At 34.6% G+C, this 24,949-nt stretch overlaps 3 protein-coding genes across 4 annotated transcripts; all 3 read left to right on the top strand.

The window, feature by feature from the left end:
* The first annotated feature begins 502 nt into the window (after nucleotides 1-502).
* On the top strand, nucleotides 503-5,268 carry LOC140810686 (serine/threonine-protein kinase MPS1-like). Of its 2 annotated transcripts, none has more exons than XM_073168556.1 (6): nucleotides 503-918; nucleotides 1,797-2,210; nucleotides 2,464-3,425; nucleotides 3,562-3,762; nucleotides 3,938-4,099; nucleotides 4,424-5,268. In XM_073168556.1, exons 1-6 carry the CDS (start codon nucleotides 702-704, stop codon nucleotides 5,009-5,011), a joined length of 2,544 nt encoding a protein of 847 aa, XP_073024657.1. In that variant the 5' UTR covers nucleotides 503-701; the 3' UTR covers nucleotides 5,012-5,268. The 2 variants fall into 2 exon arrangements, with proteins under 2 accessions (XP_073024657.1, XP_073024658.1); XM_073168557.1 differs by lacking the exon at nucleotides 503-918 and adding an exon at nucleotides 1,095-1,180.
* Nucleotides 5,269-7,316: 2,048 nt separating this feature from the next.
* On the top strand, nucleotides 7,317-14,546 carry LOC140809743 (oxysterol-binding protein-related protein 1C-like). Its single transcript, XM_073167463.1, has 10 exons — nucleotides 7,317-7,993; nucleotides 8,452-8,808; nucleotides 10,757-10,856; nucleotides 11,076-11,521; nucleotides 12,346-12,501; nucleotides 12,743-12,910; nucleotides 12,991-13,131; nucleotides 13,479-13,709; nucleotides 13,888-14,001; nucleotides 14,244-14,546. The coding sequence occupies exons 1-10, from the start codon at nucleotides 7,493-7,495 to the stop codon at nucleotides 14,415-14,417; spliced, it is 2,388 nt and encodes a 795-aa protein (XP_073023564.1). The 5' UTR covers nucleotides 7,317-7,492; the 3' UTR covers nucleotides 14,418-14,546.
* Nucleotides 14,547-20,633: 6,087 nt separating this feature from the next.
* Nucleotides 20,634-24,949, top strand: LOC140809744 (phosphatidylinositol 4-phosphate 5-kinase 1-like). The gene is made up of 8 exons (XM_073167464.1): nucleotides 20,634-22,237; nucleotides 22,360-22,524; nucleotides 22,723-22,888; nucleotides 23,097-23,207; nucleotides 23,300-23,493; nucleotides 23,580-23,710; nucleotides 23,801-23,894; nucleotides 24,260-24,949. Exons 1-8 carry the CDS (start codon nucleotides 21,048-21,050, stop codon nucleotides 24,567-24,569), a joined length of 2,361 nt encoding a protein of 786 aa, XP_073023565.1. The 5' UTR covers nucleotides 20,634-21,047; the 3' UTR covers nucleotides 24,570-24,949.

The raw sequence follows: 24,949 nt of genomic DNA, 5'->3' as shown, positions 1-24,949 counted from the left end.
ATCAGTAGAGATAAGATTAAGTATCGTATGAGACGGTCTCACGAATCTTTATCTGTGAGACGGGTCGACCCTATCGTATTCACAATAAAAAGTAATATTTTTAGCATAAAAAGTAATATTTTTTCATGAACGACCCAAATAAGATATCAGTCTCACAAAATATGACTCGTGAGATTGTTTCACACAAATTTTTGCTTAAGATAAATAGTATTAATCATACCAAGTTAAAATTTAGTATTCATCAATTAAATATATGTGTATACTACAATTTATAAATTCAAAGTTGAAATAATTTGTCTAAACAAGAAAAACAACATACCCTTTATTTTATTTTATTTTTATTACAACACACGCGAAAAAAAGATATCGAACCCGTGGAAGAGAGCCAGTTAGTCCGACGGGATGAGACCACTAGGCTACAAGTCCGATCTCAATATACTCTTTTTATTATAACATAGAACCCAAACACGACTAAATCGGCCGATTTTTTTTCCCCAAGTGAATCGATCTGATGGTCGTTGTATCTAACTACTCTGTAAACTAGACCGCAATTGAGTTGCGAGCAAGTGGTCGAAGCAAGAGCGCCAATTGTCAATTTCAAATTTCTCACACAAAAAACCGAGCACGCTGTTCTTCCATGGAAGTTCTGTAAATTTGTGCATAAGGTTTGCCTGGATTCGAGATGTTTAGGAGATTAATCGATGGAAGGAGAGCCTGACCTTGCACCTCCACCCGATGATTCGAATTTTTTCAAGCCGAAACCAGGCCATCCGATCAGCGTCCACCCAGTTTCAATCAATCTAAGCCGTTCGTTCAACACCATCTCAACCTGCACCTCGACCACCTCGGATTCTGCCTCTTATCCGCAGGACTTGGTCCGGCAAGTTCAAGCCGCCTTCAAACGCCATCACTCACTCGGCACGTTTTCTTCGTTTACTGATTTTATATTATTTTTTCGGCAATTTAGAATGTGAAAATCTAGTTAATAACATGTCTGCCTTTTCGATGCTCTGAAAACTAATAATATGTTTGCCTTTTCGAAGGAAAAAACGCCGTCTCTCCTTTTAATTTTCAAATTATCTACGACTACGTATCTGTATGATATGCAAAACTAATTGTTTCTCTTGAGGGTTTTGGCTGAATCTAGTTTTATATGTATTTGAGCATTTCCCCTTGTTTGGTATTATATCTTCTCTAACTTTTAATTCAAAAGAATGAGCTTTTTAATTTGGACTTTATACTAGCTCTGTTTCTTTGCTTTAACTATGCATAATTCAGTAATTTTGTCGAGGGACCAGGGAAGAAAATTAGCATAATTGTTGAAAAGTGCGTGTCTTGAACTTTTGATGCTGGTTCTTTGCTCATAATAAAGAATGAGCTAAGGAAGCTCCTTGTTGTTTCATTAGTTTTTCTTCGATACACAGGCAGTAAGTCAATTCGAATTATCTTTAAAGTATTTTTGTAGATAGTAGTTTGCAAAAAGACTCGCATAATTGAGAGATAAGGTGTTAAACGAACGTGCGTGTCTTGGTAAATGCTTCTTCTGCATGCTGTTTCACTTTCAAAGTATTCATCATTGTCTCTCTTTCGATGTTATAATTTTTTAATGCTGCAGTTATTTTTGTTTATAACAAAAAAGATCTGTGTTTTTTTTTCGAAAATTGAAAACTAGAGGCTTTCGTTGAAAATATTCTAGTACAGTTCCATAACATGCTTTCTATTTAATTTTCCTTTCATGTTGGTGCTTTGGAATTGCTTTCTAAATTTGTAGTTCTATTTTCCTGATGGGCATTTAGGAATGCTGCAGCCAAGTGGTAATCAACCAAGGAGACTTTTGCTTCCTCAGCGTGAAACTTCAAAAAAATCAATTCTAAAACCTTCAACTATTTATGCCAAAAAAGGTAAAGAGGAGATTGCACAGGGTGACAGACCAAGTAGCTCCATACCAAAATCTATAATCGGGGTCTCTGTTGCTGGAGACAATCAGGAGAACGCATCAATCACCCCACCTTCTCAATGGGGTTCGTCATTAAATACGCAAGATGAAAACTTTAAACCATGTAATTTTCAGAGAGATCAACCAGGGATTTCTTTAATGTCTGGAAGCAGAGTTGCAATTGCTTCATCAGATGCAGAATCTGGGTGTATTCCAGTGGCTGATGTGCAAAAGAAGGTTCATTTTTCCAGTGGAAATAATGCCACATCTTGCGGTAATAATTATTTTAGCGTTAGTGTCTTGTGATGAAGCAATCAACAGTGTCTGTCTTGCATGTTTAAGTATCAAATCCAGTGGATTGCTGACACATGATGTAGTAATATGGATGCCTATTTGTATGCTATAGATCATTGTGAGTTATGATTTGTAATTTATAGCAGTTATAGCCTATTGTATATGCAGTGGCTGATGACCCGTCCCCCAATGATTTCATTTATTATCTCAAATGGATTTACTTACATTGGCAGAAATGGAATGGGATGCTGGGGATCAAGTAGATTCTTCGGCCGCTGTCAGTGAAGTCTGGCGGCATCAAAATTTCCAAAGTATGGAGATGGACGTGGTTAGTTTGAAGTCTGAGAATGGGATGTTTTCTTTGCCATCTAAAAGAACAATGGGTGTTCAGGATCAGCTACACAAATTCCAGAACTTTATACAGAACGATCTGAGTAATGCCATGACACAATCTTCAGTGGTTGGGTCGTCTTGTGCTACCTCAACATTAACAAATCCATCATGTGCCCCAATGATTAGCTCAACAACTTATTGTTCACAACCTCATCAAACAAGTGGTTCAAATTTGGGGTCCGAACCATCAGGAGAAGCTGAAGCACAACTGGATGTGGTGCAACCATTGCAGTCTTCATCCAAGCATGCTGATGGTGTGATATCACATCTATTGTCTGTTCCATCGCAAGCTATCAGCTCTAGTTCTGCTATGTCAATGGATGTTAACAAATCCTCTGTCATGTCTAAGGAGCTGCCGAGCATTTCACCAAAAGAATGTGATATTTCAAAAGATTCTTTTGGTGAAGAGAACAATTTAACCGCAGGAAATGTACATGATAAAAAATCTGAGCCACTGTCATCTAAATTAACTTCATCAGAAGCAAATTTGGAAAATTCAAAAGCGCAGAAACTTGAAGTAGGTGCAAATAGTAAAGCAGCGTCAACAACTCGGAAAAAGGGTTACGATCCTGACTTATTCTTCAAAGTTAATGGGAAGCTCTATCAAAGACTTGGAAAAATAGGTAGTGGAGGAAGCAGCGAGGTTCACAAGGTCATATCATCTGAATGCAGAATCTATGCTTTAAAAAGGATAAAACTTAAAGGTCGTGACTATGCGACAGCATATGGATTTTGTCAAGAAATTGAATATCTGAATAGATTGAAGGGGAAGAACAATATTATTCAACTCATTGACTACGAGGTGCATGCTGCAACTCAATGTTTACTGTGAACTCAAACACAGTTCTCTGTATTTTAGCCCATTAATTAAGTCTCTTTTATTTTTCTTTTGTGTTTCATCGACCCATGTGATCATCTAATGTAGCATTTCTTCGTAGGTGACAGATAAACCCTTACTTCAGGAGGTAATGAATGGTTCCATGAATAATAAGGATGGCAGGGTCAAGGATGAAGGGTACATATATATGGTACTTGAATACGGGGAAATTGATTTGGCACATATGCTTTCTCAGAAATGGGGAGAGCTAGATGGTTCTATTGCTACCATGGATGAGAACTGGTTGCGATTTTATTGGAAGGTTTTCACTAATCCACGTCTTTGTGTATTAATTTACCGTACTGGCATACTGTTTCCGAGAAACTGGAAATTCACAAAACATGTTGCTAGGTGATATTGGTTGTTGTCAAGGGAAGTGAGTCACTTAAGGCATCAGTAAGCTTTTCTGACTTGTACCTCTGTCAAAAATGTTGCAGCAAATACTTCTTGCAGTAAACACCATACATGAGGAACGTATTTTGCATTCAGATCTGAAGCCAGCTAATTTTCTTCTGGTGAAAGGTTCACTGAAGCTGATTGATTTTGGAATTGCCAAGGCTATAATGAATGATACAACAAATATTCAACGGGACTCGCAGGTTTCTCCATATACGATTTCCTTTATATCCTGTGGTACTTACTTGATGAAGCTTGTTACTTTATTGGATCTGTGGTTGCATATTACCTGACAATATTTATTAAAACATACTTGTCTATTTTGATAAACAAAAATAAAACACAAGTGCTTGCAATTAAGCTTCTTTCTCCTCATACACAAAAAAGCGGAAAAAGAAGCAACTTTTTCAAGAATGAACTTCCAATGTCTAGAGCCAGAACAATCTAATACTATTATTTATTCTCACAAACATAAGTTCTTGTACTCTGTTTTTTAAACTTATGCTAAGATCACATAACAACTGCAGGTTGGCACCCTGAGTTACATGTCTCCTGAAGCATTTTTGTGTAATGAGACAGATGGAAATGGAAACGTTATAAAATGTGGTCGTCCATCAGATATCTGGTCTTTAGGTTGTATCCTTTACCAAATGGTTTATGGACGAACTCCCTTTTCAGAGTACAAAACTTTCTGGGCAAAATTCAAAGTCATAACAGATCCAAACCACAATATCACATATGAACCTTTGCCTAACCCATTGCTTCTTGATCTTATGAAAAAATGCCTAGCCTGGGATAGGAACAAAAGATGGCGCATCCCCCAACTATTCCAACACCCGTTCCTTGTTCCTCCCGTTCCACCTCAATCATTCAGCACTCCCGATCAGAGTTGTAAATTGCTTCAACTAATAAGTGAATCGAATTTGGGTGATGAAAAGGCACCGATGCTATGTTCTCAACTCCAAAACATGCTAAGCAACCCCAGATCATTTCTAGCATACGAGGAATCTGTTTCAAGAGGCCATGTACACGAAATACTTGGTAAAATTTCAACGCTTTTCTTTCAGCTCCAGGATCAGTTTGCGGATTCGGAGAGAACCTCAAATGACAGATGAATTTTATTTCAATTGTTGGCATTTTCCTTCCCCTAGATAGCAATGTAGCTTGGTGATCTTAGGTCAATTTGCTATTTGCTTCCGTGTGTTACTTCTTTTTGTGCTGCATTAGAATGAAGTTGAGTGGTATTTTCGAATCATGTAATGAAATATACTGCTACTGACACGTGTTCTCACTGTTATGTATGTGAAACAGAGAAACTGCGTCAATTACAATGGAGCATCAAAATAAGGTTGTGTTGAGTTTTCCTCCAAATATTAGGTGCTATTTATTATTTTTTCCAAACCCTCAGGTTAGTGAAGTTGTTTGAAGATGATAAACCATTTAAATAAACACTCATTTACCTCAAAATGACATTTTTCTACTTACCCATATAATATAGTCCTTTATTAATTAATATGGTAAGTTTTTTATTGCTAAATTTTATATTGAAAATACATAAAAATATGGGAGAGCAAAGAGATTTTCTAAAATATGAATTTTTTTCATGTTTATTATTATTCTTAGAGAGTGAAAATAAGGGATGGGCTATTGATTTTCTGGTGTCTACTTTGTATTTGATGTAAAGAATTGATGCAGAACATTCGAACATGCCTATTAAAGTTTCTTGGCCACCATTACTCGAAAAAGGGATTAAGTAGTCTTTAATTTCCACTTTCATTAAAAATAGTGGGATTACGCAACTTTTGAATATATATACGTGTGTAAATTATTTACGTTACCCGAAGAAGGAAATAAAAGCAACAGACTTTTTATGCTATTGTCTTGTTCAGATAATTTAAGGTTGTGTTTTTGCGATTGTGAATGCTCTCGCTAAGGCACAAAAAAAACATTCCATTTTGTCGGAAAAACACGTGAGAACATTAAATATATGTTAAATTAATTAAATTTTATGACTATCCCATATGAGAAAATGAACATTTTTTTTCTTAAAAGGTTTGAAAATTATTACTGACATACACTACATTTTAAAAAGGAATATTTAAGCAAAAATTTGTTATTTAGTTGGAAAATTACAGATTACTTCTTGCCCACCAATGATTTGAAAATCAAAGCAAAATAATCACTAAATTATTCCCCGAAGAAGGAAATATATTAAAAAGACTTTTTCGGTCATTGTATTGTTGAGGTAAGCATGTATATATTCAAACAGTTGCAAATTTAGATCCTTTCATGAACGGATAACATAATTGTGGCCTATCAAACATATACTTATATATATTTTGAATTTTACAATATCATTTATATTTTAAAAAAATTTCCGAAAATATATACGGCACCAAACTCATCGAAATTTCGGGATGAGCAACGATTATATGTTGAAAACCCAAAGGGATTGAGAAAATATATGATTGATCTTCGGTCCATAATCTCCGTTTTCTCATAGTGTTTAATCGATTATCATTAAAAAAATGCATTATGGAGTTCGTAAAATGTATAGAAACATTCACGTATAAATTAATCAGTACTTGTCATTTTCAAAGAGAAAAATCACTACTTGTCAATTAAATATATAACACAAGTATAATAAAATCAAGTTGTTGAATGAACACCATCTGTTCGACATAGATTTTTTTTTTAAAAAAAGTTCGTACTTTCAATAAATAGATTATCACATGGGTAGCACATAATTGTGGACCAGAATAAGAGAAACGGAAATGACGTTTTGTTTAGAGAAATTTGTCTAGTCAATAGATTTTATTACATCACCTTTTAAAATATGTTTATTTAACTTAACAAAATTTTGTGATTTGAAATTTTTATGTAAATTATTTATAAAAAATATTATTTTTTATTATAAATATGAATACGATTGATGAAATTTTTTTTATATTTTTTTTTTATTTTTCAAACGAAATTGTTACTTTTGTGTACAATTATTATTTTCGAAGTCTACATATGTGAACTACAAAATCCAATTGGTATGTAGCCGAATTTCCCTGTCTGCGGAGCGCAACCCAGTCGATCGCAACTGAGTAGGGAAATCACAAATTCTCGAGTATTCAAGAACCGCGATTTCGAAATCAGCACTTATTCGCCGGAAACTTCTCCACTCTCTTAATATTGGGATATGAACATAACTCAACTACAAAAGATTGTTAAAAATGAAGAATTGTCTAAATCTATATAAACTCTCAGGTATTTTATTAACCGATGTGGGACAACTAACACATTCTGCTCATACCTATGAATGAACATTGGATTGAATATTTGGAGCTTAAAATTTATAAATGACTCAATTATTGAATATCTAACAATGAGTAATCCAACAAATAATAAACTTGAGATGCTCGTGTAATGTTAAAATTGAAACTTCAACTCGATGCACAGGATTTCTGTCCAATTCATTCTACATTTCCATGTCCATAACTCACTCGATCGCCACTTTTTTGTTTCTCTTTCTGGGATTTCGATCAAATAAAATTTCATTGATCTGTTAATGGCCAAATGATGAACTGATTCATGTTCATCTTCCTGCTATGCGTCCATTCTGCTGTATCACATCGACACCAATCAGCAATCCTAACATGCCCTCTTCCCCGTCCACACCGCCACCTTTTGATCCGCTGACTAAAAGTCAGCAATATCCCGCTATCTTGAGGATATCGTCAACCTGTGGTTCCGGGCTGGATCACAGTTCTGGTGGTGCTCCGAATGGCAAAAATATTCTCCACGCCCACAGCCGTGACGTGAAGATGAACGATATAGTTGGCAATGGGATTTCTGGAGTATTGTACAAATGGGTAAATTATGGAAAAGGGTGGAGGCCTCGTTGGTTTGTTTTGCAGGATGAAGTTTTGAGCTATTATAAGATTCACGGCCCTGATAAAATTGTTGTCAATCAAGATACTGAGAAAGGATTGAAAGTGATTGGCGAAGAATCGATTAAAAGGATTTCCAGGCACGATCATCACTATAAGAACGGGACTAGTGGGTCTTCTGCAAATATCCGGGAGCCCGTTGGGGAAGTTCATTTGAAGGTTTCATTTTTACAATTGTATTGCTTTAAGCTTTAAAAACTGAGAAGGCATTAAACATGTTACCCAACTATTTTTCAGAGACAGATTTGTCTGGATATGTTTTAATACCCCTGAGTAGTTTGGGAGTTTATTATTTTCGTTTGGATTCTACTTTTGCTGTTTGTAAAGATTTGGCGGTATTTTGGAGGGTTTTTTTTCTTTATTTTGGTTTCGAATTGAAATCTGGTCGAAGATGTATGGCATGTTTTGTAGGTTTATTTATTTTACATGAGTTAAGCTCTATAGATTCTATGTTACTGAACTTCAAGACGGTCTTGACAATCACATGCATGTTTTGTTGCGGATGTGATCTGACTGCGTAATTTCTCTTGCTATTTATTCAATTTAGAAATGGAGGGGTTGTGCTTACTATGAAATTGTAAATGTTCTGGCATTTAAATTGAGTAGTTTCTTTGTAGGTCTCTTCTATTCGAGAGAGCCGGTCTGATGATAAGAGATTTTCCATTTTCACGGGAACAAAGAGGCTTTTTATGAGGGCAGAGAGCAGAGAAGATCGAATGGTATGGGTGGAAGCATTGCAGGCTGTGAAGGACATGTTTCCGAGAATGTCCAACAGTGAGTTAGTGGCTCCTGTGGAAGATGTCCCCATCCCGACAGATAAGTTGAGGCAAAGATTGTTGGAAGAACGCCTGAGTGAAGCTGCCATTCAGGAGAGCGAGCAGATCATGAAAAATGAGTTTGCGGCTCTGCAGAATCAATTGATAATGTTGAAGCAGAAGCATTGGCTCTGCATAGACACACTGCGACATTTAGAGGTACATCATATGATACATAGAAAACGTCTTACATGTTGATTTCGGAATTCTTCTTCCATCTACGCTCCAAAGAATTAGCCACATAGAGTCCTTTCAGCTTTCTAGCTAATTGTAGGGTGGTAACTGGCTTGGGCTTGTGAATTGTTGTTTCTCTCTCGGCACCATTTAGAATGACAGTAAACATTGATTTTTTTTCTTTTTCCTGTATTTTTCAATCGACTGACTGATTGATATGGAATCGATTATTTTTTCTGTATTCTTTTGTGTAGATCACTTGATCTGAAATTGTTTCCTGATCAATTTGTACTCGTTGGCTCATTAGTACAATCCTGTTTGAATAATTCTATGATGAAAATTGATCGATCACATTTATTTTCTATAGTGAATGGCCAGGTTGAATTTTTAATCATCTTGAACCTCGGTCTTGTGTTTTTAATTTTAAGTATTTTGTCCCGTTTGGCATGGATGTGGGATTTGGAGATGCTAGTTTTGGCCGTACCTTTTCAGCTTCTTTTTGTGATGGCGCTTTTTGTCTCTCCCTAGATTAATATAGTCTGGCAAAGGATTCCTACTGAAATCTTTATGGAGTTTTTTAAGAAAATTACATTGAACATCAGTGTAAGATAATTAGATTGTCATCGATTATTTCACTTTTTAGTGGTGAAAAATGAGAAAGATTCTTGTACCTATACGGGATACATTTCTCCTTGTGTGTAAGAGAATGGAAAGAGATTTCGTGTGGCTGTGGCATTTATCACATGTTTCTTGGCAGGGAATTTGGGCTATAGATTACCGATTGCCTTGAGATATTCATATTCATGTGTCATATGAATTCTATGATACTAGGGTTTTCACGGTGACCAGAAGACAGACAAAAGTGAACATCTCTGCTATATAATTTATTCTAATCTATTATAATGTAAAGATATCTTGGATAAGCATGAATATCTTTGAGGGATAATTTCTACTTTTGCTCGAGAACTAGTGATTTTAGACCATAATGGCTGCATGTTTAAACCGTGGAAGTTGAACTATTGTTGATCGTTAGATTTATGCTTTGTTTCTCTTCATGTTTGAAAGAAAGCAAAACAATGGATTTTTTATTCTCATTGTTGATCACATTTTCTTAAGTGGCAAGCCCGTCTACTGCTGCTATGCAAGGGCTTTTCTCGGAAGGAAGTGCTTGGCTGATGTTTTTTCTGTTGACTGTTCCAGCAAGAAATTTATGGGTATCCTTTCATTGTACAGTTTTATAAACTTGCACAGTGAACTTTCAGCATTTCTGTTTGTTTTCAAGAGAGAATTCTTTTGACGATGTGTGACCTTTCAAGATCAGGCTGTAAAAGTTGTTAAATCAGATATAGTGGTATCTTACATTGCAGTTTGTTTTGTGTTTGTGAACAAAAAAATGCTCTTGAATGTTGAAAAGAGGTAGAATCCTGTGCTTCTGTTGTAATAAAATGTGGACATAAAATTAAATGTCACCTTCTCTTGACATTTTAATGAAGATTAGGGTTGCTTCTGTTACAAGTTCTGCAGAGTGTTTAACTATGTTTCATTACAGAGTCTAACGATGCTATACTAAAGTTTGTGAATTATTTGTACTTCGCTGTGATGGTTTCTCATTAAGATTTATTTTTCTATTTTCTTTAGAATATTTTCATCATTTCCCTTTGGTGGTTTGTCATTTACATATTTTGGTCATCCTTCAGTTGGGTACTTATTTTCATTGTAAATATCTATTTTTTGGCGCATGCATATGTCTTTCTTTGAGGGAATGATATATGAAAAGCATGGTTCAAGTCATTCTTTCTTACAAGTTAAACTCTTCCTATATTTTATTTCATGACATAAATAAAATTTGGTACATGTAGATTGGTTTGCATTCTTTTACTTGTGGCTTTTGTTCACGTGTTTTGTTTAAATGTTGTTTTTGTAATTTGTGTAGAGAGAAAAGGTGGATTTGGAGAACACAGTTGTTGATGAGAGCCAAAGACAACTAAAAGAAGTTAGAGCATCCTCTAGATCAAGGCAAGATAAGTGCAGTGGTATGCTTCATAACATTTTATTTCTTTTCTTTTGTTTTATTTTATTTTTTATTTTGCTTTGCATGGTTGAGTAAATTCACCTCTTTATGATTTGTTCATGTTTAAGCTTTAGCAAGGAGGATTTCTCATCAAGTTAATAATCTTTGTATCCAAGTCAATCATGAGTTATTTGGTTACTTGCAATTTTACTTATGTATCATTTTTTAAAATTTCTAACAGAAAGTGCAAGTGAATCTGAAGACGAAAATGAAATAGTAGATGCAGCAGAAGAAGATACTGATGAAGAAGATAATACATTCTTTGACACCAGAGATTTTCTTTCATCTAGCTCTTTCAAAAGCAGTGGTTCCGACTTTAGGACATCATCTTTTTCATCTGATGACAATGAACTATATGCTTTTGAAGCCGAGGATAACATCGATCCTGCCACTAAATCTGCTGGGACCAACTTTCCTTATATTAGACGTCGAAAGAAATTGCCAGACCCTATTGAGAAAGAGAGAGGAGTGAGTTTATGGTCAATGATAAAGGATAACATCGGGAAGGACCTTACAAAAGTGTGTCTTCCGGTCTACTTCAATGAGCCTCTCTCTTCTCTGCAGAAATGTTTCGAGGATTTGGAATATTCATATCTTCTTGACCAGGCTTATGAATGGGGAAAGCAGGTAGCTTCTCCCAAGACTTCTAGTTAACAATATTATCATAATAATAAACTCAAATAGTAAAAAATTCTCACTAATTCTTCGGTGTTTTTTATTTCTTTTATTTGTTAGTATGATTTGTTTCTTGACAGCTTTAGGAATTGAGTCAAGAAGGTATGTTTATTCTCTTGTTGTATTTATCAAGGGCGCCATAAATCGGGTTCCCATGTTTATACTTAAAAGGCATAACCATATTTCCTGCATGGTGCTAAACCCAAAATTTTGTTCCCATCTCAGAATGAGTCTCACTGGCAGAAATGCAAAATGAACATGAATTTTACTGCTTATCAACCATATTATAAGTTCTTTTAGATTCTCTCGATATGATTTGCAGTCATCAAGCAGTCCTTTTATTTATTTCCCACGATACGTAAGATTTCTTTTGGAATGATTGTAAATTGAGATTTATAGATTATTTGGCGCAAAATATCCAACTTTAGATAATTGTGAAGCTTTATATTAGAAGTACAAGAAGGGCTTTATTCCACCTCATTTATTCACTTTTGACATCACACGATCCATCTGGTCATTGTTTCTTGTAAATCATTGTGCTACTGCATGGTGCTTAGGAATTTGAATTATGAGTGAATTTATAATTTTAGATTATTTGTCTTTCTTATCATGTCCCAAAGTTTATCATCTCCAGCAAATATTGTTGCTTCCTTTCTTGTGAGATTCGTTGGATTCCTTGTGCAGAGTAGGAAATTGAGCTTAAAAATATGTGCCTTGAGTGCCATAGTTTTTCACTCTTTAGAATCTTATCTTCGACCTGTAATATCTCTTGGTAGGGCAACAGTTTTATGAGGATTCTAAATGTAGCTGCATTTGCCGTGTCTGGATATGCTTCTACAGATGGAAGAAATTGCAAACCATTTAATCCATTGTTGGGGGAGACTTATGAGGCTGATTATCCGGATAAAGGTCTCCGGTTTTTCTCAGAAAAGGTAGCCATTTATGACCTGGACCAAACTTTGGTCTTTTCTAGTCGTGTTAAATACTATATTAACTTTTTCATGACTACCATAGTGTGAATGCTCTGCTGTTTTGTTGCTAAATTGGCTTAAATATAATATTAAGAAAAAAATGTCATGTATATTTTTTCTACGACTTGTAGTTGATTCTCCATTTCCTTTCTTTTGTAGATTGCTATAATTGAAAACAAGGCTGACCATCTTTTTGGATCAGGTGAGTCACCACCCAATGATCGTAGCTTGCCATTGCGAGGGTACAGGGTGGAGGTTTCACGGTGATAGCAATCTGAAAAGCAAATTTTGGGGTCGGTCCATTCAGCTTGATCCAGTCGGTGTTCTAACTTTAGAATTTGATGATGGAGAAGTTTTCCAGTGGAGTAAGGTGCTTTTTTGTTAAATGATGGTTGCTCCTTTTTTTTTTGTTCATTTTAACAAATAATGTAACTGGCCTTCTATTAGTAGGTAACAACGTCTATATACAATCTCATTTTGGGGAAATTATACTGTGATCACTATGGTACGATGCGGATACAAGGAAATTGTGATTACTCCTGTAAATTGAAATTCAAGGAGCAGTCTATTATAGACAGAAATCCTCATCAGGTACTCTTCCTTTCGGTCTGATGTCATTATAGACCTTTAAGAAGGTGGATTCTTTCGGGCTTTTTTAGATAACAGACTTAAGTGCTGCTAGCTCTTCTGAAATTTTACGAAGCAGTAGTCAATAAAAGAAATAAATATGAACTTATCGACAAGGATCTTCTTACACAATTGTGGTATAACTTGGAGTTCTATGTGCAGTACTTTTCTCGCAAATTAAGGCATTTTGGAGTACTAAATGTGATATGTTTTTGTATCGCAAAATCGAAGGATTTGTGGTTGCATACTATTTCGTATGATCATAGCTTGTGATGGATGTAGTCATACAGATAAAAACTCATATTTTGCAGGTACAGGGAATAATCCAAGAAAAGAATGGAAAGACGGTGGCATCTGTGTTTGGAAAATGGAACGAAAGTTTGCACTATGTGAATGGAGATTTCACATCCAAAGGGAAAAGCCACGAACCTCACTCAGAAGCCCATTTGCTCTGGAAAAGAAGCAACCCCCCAAAGTTCCCCACACGTTATAGCTTGACACGCTTTGCCATAGTACTGAATGAACTTACGCTAGGGCTGAAGGTTGTTTGTCAAAATTCCTTATGTTTTGTCCACTGGTTAAGCAGAAACTCTTAGGTCATCATTATACGTTGGAAATTAGAACAATATGTACCAAAGTTTTGAATGTTTTTTTTTTGAGGTCTTGGTTGTTTTACATCTCATACATAATGAGAAGAACTGGTATTTTCATCTGTTGCAGGAAAAGCTTCCCCCTACGGACTCAAGACTAAGACCTGATCAAAGATGCTTGGAAAATGGGGAGTATGAAATGGCGAATGCTGAAAAACTGCGTCTAGAGCAACGTCAACGACAGGTAGTTGACATGAGCTCTTTTGTTGAAGAAATTCAATGTTTCATTGGCTACTTTCGTATTATCTTGTCCTCTGTCACTTCTCCCGAAGTACCTTGAACAATTTGAGGTCTTGGCCTTTCCGAACCCTCGTCACATTCTCCCATAGTAACTTAAATGACATACTATACACTTGTTTTTCTATTAAATCTCCTGTAACAGTCAGGTTGAGGTTCCATTAGTACTGACAAATTTGTGGAAACCAGGCGTGGAAAATGCAAGAGAGGGGTTGGAAAGCTCGGTGGTTTGCGAAAGACAGAGAATCTGATACATACCGTTACGTTGGCGGCTATTGGGAAGCAAAGGAACAAGGCAACTGGGAATCCTGCCCTGATATTTTTGGCCAAATCCCAGCGGATCAAAGCTTAGATTTCGAGTAAGAAATTTTTTTTTGTCTTGATATCCATTCCCTCTTACGTATAGTCGCTATAAATATTGGAAAACGGCCAACGATTCTTTCAAATATGTTCATGACTGTACAGTGCATCTAAAATTGTTTCAATTATAATAAATAAAAAAAAATTATTCCATTTGTCTCGATTTCTGGAATTTAAGAAATTTGGGAACAATTATCTTAATTTCTGTAGGAAAAAAAATGATACGAACCATGTAGATGATCCTACTAGAAAAATAAAAGAATTCAAGAAGTTTTTAGGTAACTTGAGAAAATTTAATTTTTATAATTAAACCCAAAATAATTTGTTAATTTTGATATATGCTTAGAGATTACAATCCCCTTTTTCTATTGTCCTACTGTATTGAATCCATTTAGGACAAATCGAAATAGTCGATCCTCAAAGATTTATCCATCATCTCGATTTTGGTTAGATTTCTTGAACACGGGAAATTTTCATAAAAAATCAAGAAATTAATCATATATATATAGACGCTTCAGATCGTTCATAGTAACTTATCGTGTTCACTTTAATATGACAGTACTAATATTGTGAACATGATGAACTATATCAAAATTATACATCCACGGGATGATTGTCGTCTAAATAATATAAAAAAAGATAGGTACGGTTTGATGAATAACATATAAAATAAATAAATATGTATATACAAATATGTGAAAAGAGACGGTGGAATATAACACATTTTCGATCTCTCTAGCTTTATATGACTGCAACTACTCGCCGGGAGCTAACATGCATGCATGGTGCCCACCATACACCATAAATAAGTTATGAGTCGGTTTTGGATATAAAGTAAATTAAATACATAATTTAGTCACAACTGCAAGTGTTCGTGAAAGGGCGGAAATATATATATACCAAAATGGAAATGGTGCGACGTGTGGTTTTTGATTGAACAATTAACCAACCATGGGTCAGGGATCAAATTAAGTGGGTGGCGCCGACCGCCGTGTTGATTGGGGACGAGTGATTGGCCCTACAACTAGTAATTATTTGGCCATTTTTAAAATACACTACTGATTTGTCAAATAATCCTTCTTCCGACTCTAGATTTTATCTGGGTTCTGGGTACGTGGCATTATATATTTTGGGTTCCATTGTTACTGATTTCTCAAAGAATCGACGACTTTATAGCTGACTATATCATTTCGCTAAATTTAGAGTCAGTGGTAAAGATCTTTAGATCATAAAACTATATTTCATATTGTTCTCCTAGTACAGACAGTTATTTTATATGTGCACGTGGTATTATATATTTTGGGTTCCATTGTTACTGATTTCTCAAAGAATCGACGACTTTATAGCTGTGTGTTAAGCTAGAGTGTTTATCATTTCGTCAAATTTAGAATAGGTGATAAGAATCTTTAGATAATAAAACATCGTAAGTGCTATATTTCAATAGTTCTCTTAGTATAGACAATTATTGTATCGTAACATTTTATCTCTCAATAATTACATCAATTGCTATCAATAAGAAATGTACCTGTGATTTTGGACATGATATCAATTGTTAAGTTCAGACATTTTCCATTTACAAAATGTTATAACTAGTGGAATTGTGTTAGTGAAATCTTTTAAATCATCTGACAGCTCGAGAATCACACGTTTTGATTGATCTTCCGACAAGAATAATTATTACACTCCTAACGTGCAGAAAAGATCTATCATTAACTCAAACCTAGCCATAACACATGGGAATTAGCGAATCACAACCATTTTCTCACTAAAGCCGATGATACTTGCTTCGAGGGATATGTGTATGAGATACATCTTGTCAGCGTCATACCTGATATTTAGAGGACTAAATTGAAATTAAAATAAGTCCCTTGAATAATAATTCATCGTCTTTTCATAAAAATAATTAATTTTCAAAACATAACAATTTCATCTCTATTTAGATTATTTTCAACTAAAAAATATCTCATATTTAAATTAATTTCATTTCATGGATATTCTTCATTCAATTTGTTTACGGTGAGATTTCAAATCGCTTTTCCTATTATTATCATCCATGGATAATGAAGTTCTTCAACATTATTATTGCGTATTTTTATAGTCTAAAATCAATTAAATTATCATTTATTTCTTCCTTTATTTTTTTGTTATTGTTATTAAATTGTGTATCAATATCTCCAACATGACTTTTGAGCTAATTTTTTTGTATCCCATTTTTTTTAGATATCACTACAAATGTTTTGGAGTTATGCTGCTATTTTTTTTTAAAAAAAAGAGTGAGTCTTCTGTCACGTGATCTTGCGAATCTATATCTATGAAATGAGTTGACATGATCTATATTTAAAAATAAAGTAATACTTTTGACATAAATTAATATTTTTTATAACTCGAGTCGAGTTACAAATATGTCTCACAAAATTGATCTGTGAGATAATCTCGTAAAAATTATTATGAAAAAAATGTATTTGTTATAATTACAAATTATATAAATGAAAATTTTTGAAGGCATTTTCAAAATAATTTATAGATATGTATGTTCTATTTATTATAACATTCATTCCATAAACCAATTAAACATACGAAAAACAAAAAATTCGTGGTTCGTGCTTTGAATCATAGAGTTTTACTATTTTAAAAACAACTATTAATTATCTTATCAAATACTAAAATATAATATTAATATTCAATTATCTAAATCACAAGTTACAATGATATCAAATTGAAAGTAATGATAAACAGTGTATTTATTATTATTTATTTTTATATAATTAAACATCGATATAATATTAAAACAAGTAGAAGTCTTTGATCTTTAAAATTATCGGGCTCATATTTTATACTAATATTGATTTGTTTATCTTTGAAAAAATGTGTTACCATCGAATTAATGATAAATCTACCCTATAAATGTACAAAACTAGAATAAGATTAATATATAATATTTTGTCTTCAAAGTTTGGACATATTTTCTTCGGTCAGTTCTAGAAATTCAATTTTCATTAATGTAATTTATTTATTTTCTCCGCCTATCCGATGAGGGGCAGGCAAAATTAGGTTTGCAATATGAAAAATATATCCAAAGAATTTTAGTTTTGTTCCATCCAATTCTGTTTTTTTTTTTTTTCATGCACGCAGTTGTACAATTTTTACGTTTGACTCCATCGATCCTTTATTGAAATAGTTAACTAAATTACAATGGATGTGCAAATTTGAATATATATATATATATATATATATATATTCAAATTTCTCCGTGACTAAGAAAATTTTCGTGTAAATTTCAGGAGAAGCATGCAGAAAGCGACATTTTTTATATAAAAAAATAGAAAATATTTTAATATATAGTTTTAATTCATTATTTTTGAAAAAAAAAATTGAATAATTTCCAATACATGCAATCGAAAGTCAAAACGTTCAAAATTGCAATACATTTCGTCAAGATATGATATAAAACAAATAAAAATAAAAAATATATTTATTATAGAAGATGCTTGTAGCACGAAACGGGACAAATATTTTTATAAACTAAATTCATTAAAAATCTAAAAATATTAAAACAAACCATTCCACGTTGCAAAAATATGCTGACTTTTTTTTTATAAAAAATAATTGAATTTGTAACGTGTACTATTTGTTCACCATTTGTTCCCAAATTTCATATCTAGTCGTATAAGATAAAATGTTTTTTTTTCCTCGATGGTACTTATTACACAATAAAAATGGGAGCTTTTTTAAATTCGGTTCAAAATTTAAATTCCAACTGATTGAATATTATTTGTCCAAAAACCAAAGTTGAATATTTGAAAAAACAAATAAATGGTGAACGACTAGTCTCTCGATTTTGATAGATATGTATTTCATTGAAAAATCAATTGTCGTCAAATTGATTTGATTAACCCAACATGCAGATTGAGCAGGGTATCTAAGTAGTATAGTCTCTATCATTTCATTTTAAAATATATATATATAAACTTGCTCAATTTTTTGATATGTTACATACTCAATTTGTATATTTATGTGAACACTTACGAGGTAACACTCACGTGTTAGATGATGTAATTTTTCATGTTTCATTACATTTAATAGTTGAATGTCACCTTATTGGTGTTCAAATAAGTGTGCAATGCGAGTGTGCAAAATATCAAAAATGTATGTTTGTGTATCATTCATATATTTGATTTATAATTTTGATATGATTTATCACATTCAATATGTGAATGTCATCTCGACGATGGACATGATAGATGTATATTATATATAAAAAAAAAATGTGTATATATGTATGTATGTGTGTGTGTGTGTGTTTGATTGTCTTAAATTGGTGTTGCTCTTGTTTGAAAATTTCCGAGTATATTTAATTTTAGAACCGACCATTTAGCGAGTCTCGAATCATTTAATGAAATGATGCGACGAAATTGCCCTGCCCTATATTCTGGAATTTCAACAAAATTCGAACAGTTAAACTACCAAATTCGAGGATCAGTTAATTACATCCACAGGAAAATTACAAACTTTAATATTTGTAAAAAAATAATAATGTATTTTAACCATAAGCCAGAGAGAGAATAAGATTTTTGGAATAAAATTCTTCCTTTTCGAAAAAGAATTTGAAGAATCTTTTTAATTATCCATTTCCTTGCAAACTCCAAAAATAGAACATGAACACGTCACATTCCAGGGGATTATTTCTCGTGTCGTTTTAGTTTACAGCTCATCCAATAGTCGAGGCCAGACCTATTTAGTTGGAATGGATAAATGTAATTTCCTTTCTTGTAAATTATATGATACTCGTAATGAAGCGGATAACAGCTAGATTTCTTTTGCAAGCAAAAGTGGAAGATTAAAAACTGTTATCCCAAATTATGTAAAGTTCACCAGCAATGGAAATCCATCGAATGTGAGAAACTCAGTTGTCAAGCCCATGAAAAAATCAGTTGATGCTCAGGTTTGAAGAAGCTGATCGATCGTAGAAGATGGCTAGAACTGCTCAGAAGAGTTGAACAAAAACAAACAACAAAGATCAGAAGGACTCTGGACAGAATTCATCAAAAAATTACAGCAAAGTTTTTGCAAATTTTCTCCAGATAATTTCATAGTTAACATAATCACACGTCTGACATGTCCGTAAGTTTTCGTGATAGACAAAAACATAATCACATGTGTTAATGTCTTGATCATCCAATCATTTGAAGAAATGATCGACTGTTGAAAGTAGAAATCAGTGTTATGTGTTTTATCTTTTATAATATATATGGACATAACCAAGTCTCGAGCTCATGCTAAATCAATCGTTTATATCAACTACTTTGTAACCTTTGACTCAAATTGTTATAAAAAAATTAGTAGAAATCATTTTCATCTTATTTTCTAAACCATGTGAGACAAGATACAACAAATAGACTAATCCTTCTCATTTTTAAAATAAAAAAGAGTAAACATACGGATTCTTAAGTGGATAAAAGGCTGTAATTTTCATGCCACGGCGATTAATCAGTGCAAGGAAAACATCGACTATATCTAGGCAAAATGGGCCCTTCCAATCCAAAATTTGTAAATATTTATTGAATTCGATTGACATAGAAGACTGAGAATTATTCGAATTTCAAGATCATAATCAACAAACATACCACAAGAAAGGGCCACGATAGAGGTTGATTATTATTATTATATATATATATATATATATATATATATAATAGTTTTCCATATAAATATTATATATGAATAAAATACTTATAAACATTTCATATGTGATAGTTAGCAAAAACTTCAATATATTCAGAGTTAATATCGGAAATCAAATACATGATCATTGATTGATAAATTTTTTATCTATTTCACTAATTTGAACATCCTCAAGCCGGTTTATTAATCATTTTATATTGTTATGGTTGTTTTTCGATATACGTACGTTTAGCAATAATTTTGACATGTAATATGGATACGTTCGATGTGCATGTTGATAAATTTGTGAAATAGTTTATTATTAGGTCTCCATGTACATTTGTCTATTTCTCCCAATAGAGTCGGATTATATTGTTTTATCAGTCAAAGTTGGTAAATTTTAATTTTTCGTCTAAAAATATTTCTAATTGTTTGATTAAACCTTATTATGTCGACGGCACAATAAAGCAGATTAAGCCACGTATAAATTATTTATGGTATTTGATTGTTTGTATATGTATATAAATATATAAACAATAATATAAATTTTTAAAATTTGGCAACGTTTTCCCTTCCCTTCCTCCCTTCCTACCTCAGCACACTGCAATCCTTCTCTCTCACACATTGTTAACGCTTTGAATTCATACTTTTCACATTCTCTTTCTCTCTCCTATTCTCCTCTATCCTTCATCGTTTGTTGGTCTCAGTGGTGTGTTGTTCTTATTCATTCAATTAATCTGTTGTTGGATTCCCTCCTCCCATCTGCTATCACCGTAGAAGGGTTCTCACTGTTTATCTTTTTTATTTTTTCAAGATGATTTATTGCGGCCCTTAACGGATATATGACTAACAAACGAAGAAACTGCCTGCCCGGAGAGATGTTAAAGGAGCTGTCTTGTGCTATCTCCTGGCTATAGTCCAGCGAATTATTCTTTACCCAAGTAAAGATTGTCTTTTTTTTTTCCTAAGAAAATGCTCGAGCCAGTGTTGTTTGTAAAGTCAGTTGCATCACTTGAAGATAACGAGAAGAAGAAAACATTTCAAGATGGTGGTGAAGAAAAAGTTATTGATACTACCACGACTACTACCCCAAGATCGGTTGTTCTCGTCCCGAGGAGCAAATCACAGGCCGGCTGCCGTAGGGTGACGCCTACTTCATCCTCACCAGCAGCTGACACACTCGAAAAGCTTCTTCCCAACGGGGATCTGTATATAGGAACGTTTTCTAACAGCACTCCTCATGGATCGGGTAAATATCTGTGGAAAGACGGGTGCATGTACGAGGGGGAGTGGAGAAAAGGGAAAGCGAGTGGTAAGGGGAAGTTTTCTTGGCCGTCAGGGGCAACGTTTGAAGGTGGATTCAAGTCGGGTCGAATGGAGGGTGTGGGCACCTTTATCGGCGCGGATGGCGACATGTACCAGGGTTCCTGGTCCTCGGATCGAAAACACGGGTACGGAGTGAAGCACTATATTAATGGGGACCATTACGAGGGGCAGTGGAGAAGGAACTTGCAGGATGGGCAAGGGAGGTATATTTGGAGAAATGGGAACGAGTATAATGGGGAGTGGAAGAGTGGGATGATCCATGGAAGGGGTGTTTTGATTTGGAACATTGGGAGTAGATATGAAGGGAATTGGGAAAATGGGGTTCCTAAGGGACATGGGGTTTTCACTTGGCCGGATGGGATTTGCTACATTGGTTGTTGGTGTAAGGATTCTTGCAAAAAAGAGAGTAACAATCAAATTTTGAACGGAACTTTTTACCCTTCTCAAAGTCGAAATACGGTGTATGAAGAAGGTTTGAAGGGATTTTTTAGTTATAAGTTATCGGCTCCGTTGATGGTGGTTGGGGAGGAGAGCTTGAATGTGGTGCCTGGAGGAGGTACAGGGAAGAAAAGGTCATCTTCCGCTGATGGTGGTGTGATGGAGAGGGCCTTTCCAAGAATTTGCATTTGGGAATCTGAAGGGGAGGGCGGAGATATAACTTGTGATATCATTGATACTTTGCGGCCTTCGTGCTCTGATGGCTTTTTGATGGAGCAGCAAAAGCAGTTTAGGAAGAATCCTAGTGTTATTAGTGGGGAAGTGAAGAAGCCGGGACAGATGATTGGGAAAGGTCATAAGAATTATGATCTGATGCTTAATCTTCAACTGGGCATTCGGTAAGAATGGATCAAATGATGATGGATATAAACTGGTGTTTTGAAATTTGTGTGTGGAAGTTTCATAAGCTGTTTGTTTTCAATATGATGTTTGCTGATTTGGTTTGGCTATTTTTTGTTAGGCATTCGGTGGGAAAGGATGCCTCAAGATTGCCCGATCTCAAGCTCAGGGATTTTGATCCTAAGGAGAAGTTTTGGACTAGGTTTCCTCCAGAAGGATCAAAAACAACACCGCCCCATCAATCACCGGAGTTCCGGTGGAAGGATTACTGTCCAGTGGTGTTTAGGTGACTCTTTATCTTTTTTTTTTCTCGGTCTGCTAGAAATGTGTAAACATAATACTTATTTGCTGTATCTGTTGAATTTTGTTTCTGGTCTTCTGCGTATATAAATTTATGATTTATATTAGCTTTTGGATGACTCGATTATGGTTTTGTTCTAGTTTTGCATTCTAATACGATGATCATCACTTAATGGTTTCTCAGACATCTAAGGGAGCTATTCCAAGTTGATCCTGCAGATTATATGTTAGCTGTTTGCGGTACCAATGCCTTGAGAGAGCTTTCATCTCCTGGGAAAAGTGGGAGTTTCTTTTATTTAACACAGGATGACCGGTTTGTGATAAAGACAGTCAAGAAATCAGAAGCCAAGGTTAGTTGGCCATCTACGCGAGTACCTATTTGTTAATCTCGAATTATGCTATCTTGTGCAGCTCGATAGCATAAGCTGAAGCTCTGAATTTTCTTCATGATGTTTGTCTTGCACAGCTGAAATTTCTCAGTACTATTTCAATTTGATAAGGCTATCTACTGAGTACTCATATTTCTGAAATACAAAGTTTGGCTATTCGATTCATTAGGTTCTCATCAAGATGCTTCCAAATTATTACCGACATGTTTGTCGCTATGAAAGTTCTCTGGTGACCAAATTTTTTGGTGTCCATTGCGTAAAACCAGTGGGTGGCATCAAGGTATTGGCTCCTTGTTAAAAATGCACTCGTCCTGTTTGTGTTGAGTTGCCTCCTTGTCACAAACTGATACATATTTTGTCATTTTATATTAGACAAGGTTCATTGTGATGGGAAATTTATTCTACTCCATGTATCGAATTCATAAAAGATTTGATTTGAAAGGATCATCCCATGGCCGCAGTACCGAGAAGCCTGAGGGAGAGATTGATGAAACCACAACCCTTAAAGATCTCGATCTCAACTTTGTGTTTAGGCTTCAAACCAGTTGGTACCAAGAACTAATGAAGTGAGTTTTGGTGATCTCCTGATAGCCTTATGTTTTTCTATTTTATTATGTCGATATTTTCCTAATTTACTTATTCATGTCGACAGACAAATAGATCGTGATTGTGAATTCTTGGAAGCTGAGAGGATCATGGATTACAGTCTTTTAGTCGGTCTTCATTTTCGCGATGATAGTACTCGAGACAAGATTGGTCTGTCGCCTTTTTTGTTGCGTACAGGTTATTTTTCACCATAATAAGTAATACATTAAGTCAGTATTGCTAAAAGGCATGGCGAGTTCTTATAAAATATCTTATTTTTTTTTGCAGAAAAGAATGATTCGTATCAGAATGAAAAATTCTTGCGAGGCTTTCGTTTCCTAGAATCTGAACTACAGGACATGGATCGGATTTTAGCTGGCAGGTATGGTCCTTGCCATGTTATAATCTGTCTGTTTGGGCTCATTTTTTTGTGGAACCGGTTTTCGATAGAAGTTCTTCAGTTGCGTGGATTTAGTTGAAGCAACTTTCTTTTGTTTTCTTAGTTATAATCGAATCTGCTTTAGGCTTATTGATTATTCTGCTCATTGCCGTTGAAAGAACTGAGGAGCCGTTTGATAGCGCGGCTATGTTCTTTGAAATTGTTGTTGATTATTGCTTTTATTTGAATGAGATGATTCCAAGGATATATACCCTGTCCAAGTGAGATAAATGTCAATAGACAAATATATGTGATATTCATGTTCTTTATATCGTTCTGAGTTAGGGTTTGCACTTGCACTTGATCAGGAAACCATTGATCAGACTCGGTGCCAACATGCCTGCACGAGCAGAGCGAGTGGCTCGAAGGAGTGATTTTGATCAGTACATGCCAGGTGGATCTGGCAATTTGAAACCTCGTTGCAGCGGTGAAACCTGTGAAGTAATCCTATACTTTGGTATAATCGACATTCTACAAGACTACGACATCAGCAAGAAACTCGAGCATGCGTACAAATCCTTACAGGTTGATCCTACCTCAATCTCTGCTGTTGGTCCAAAACTTTATTCCAAAAGATTTAGAGATTTTGTTCAAAGAACATTCATCGAGGATAGATAACAACACCAAGAAGATACTTCAAAACGAGTCCAAGAAGATTTTGGTAGAATCTCACGTGGGAATGTTACCAAGCATAAAATTCGAGTTCTTGGAGATGGTTCTGCTTGTTTTGCCTGTAGCAGTGCCATCCATATGTCACAAGCACCCTTGGAGCCAAGGGAATCATGGGTTTTCGGGGATGAATTATGTACATAGACAGGGAGGATGGTGTATATTTTTTAGTGATTTTTGGTGAAGATTTTAAATTAGTAAAAATAGCCAGTGTTTCCCCAATAAAGAAATTCGAATTACAGGAGATTAGGGGATTTGAATAATGATTGTATAGCTATAGGAGAAAAAGTTATCATATGCTTACAAAAGTCTCATTTTTTGGGGAACCA

The sequence above is a fragment of the Primulina eburnea genome, chromosome 13, assembly GCF_022965805.1.
Source record: "Primulina eburnea isolate SZY01 chromosome 13, ASM2296580v1, whole genome shotgun sequence".
NCBI classification, from domain to species: domain Eukaryota; kingdom Viridiplantae; phylum Streptophyta; class Magnoliopsida; order Lamiales; family Gesneriaceae; genus Primulina; species Primulina eburnea.
Note: the sequence above shows the minus strand (reverse complement) of the source record. Positions and strands in the feature narration are given on the sequence as shown.

Coding starts and splice junctions, on each gene's coding strand:
- LOC140810686 (XM_073168556.1), top strand. CDS start 702: ATGGAAGGAGAGCCTGACCTTGCACCTCCACCCGATGATTCGAATTTT. Junction 3,763..3,937: donor GGTTGCGATTTTATTGGAAG/GTTTTCACTAAT, acceptor AAAATGTTGCAG/CAAATACTTCTTGCAGTAAA. Junction 4,100..4,423: donor ATATTCAACGGGACTCGCAG/GTTTCTCCATAT, acceptor TAACAACTGCAG/GTTGGCACCCTGAGTTACAT.
- LOC140809744 (XM_073167464.1), top strand. CDS start 21,048: ATGCTCGAGCCAGTGTTGTTTGTAAAGTCAGTTGCATCACTTGAAGAT. Junction 22,238..22,359: donor AATCTTCAACTGGGCATTCG/GTAAGAATGGAT, acceptor ATTTTTTGTTAG/GCATTCGGTGGGAAAGGATG. Junction 23,895..24,259: donor GATCGGATTTTAGCTGGCAG/GTATGGTCCTTG, acceptor GCACTTGATCAG/GAAACCATTGATCAGACTCG.
- LOC140809743 (XM_073167463.1), top strand. CDS start 7,493: ATGCGTCCATTCTGCTGTATCACATCGACACCAATCAGCAATCCTAAC. Junction 12,911..12,990: donor AAGTTTTCCAGTGGAGTAAG/GTGCTTTTTTGT, acceptor TTCTATTAGTAG/GTAACAACGTCTATATACAA. Junction 13,710..13,887: donor AACTTACGCTAGGGCTGAAG/GTTGTTTGTCAA, acceptor CATCTGTTGCAG/GAAAAGCTTCCCCCTACGGA.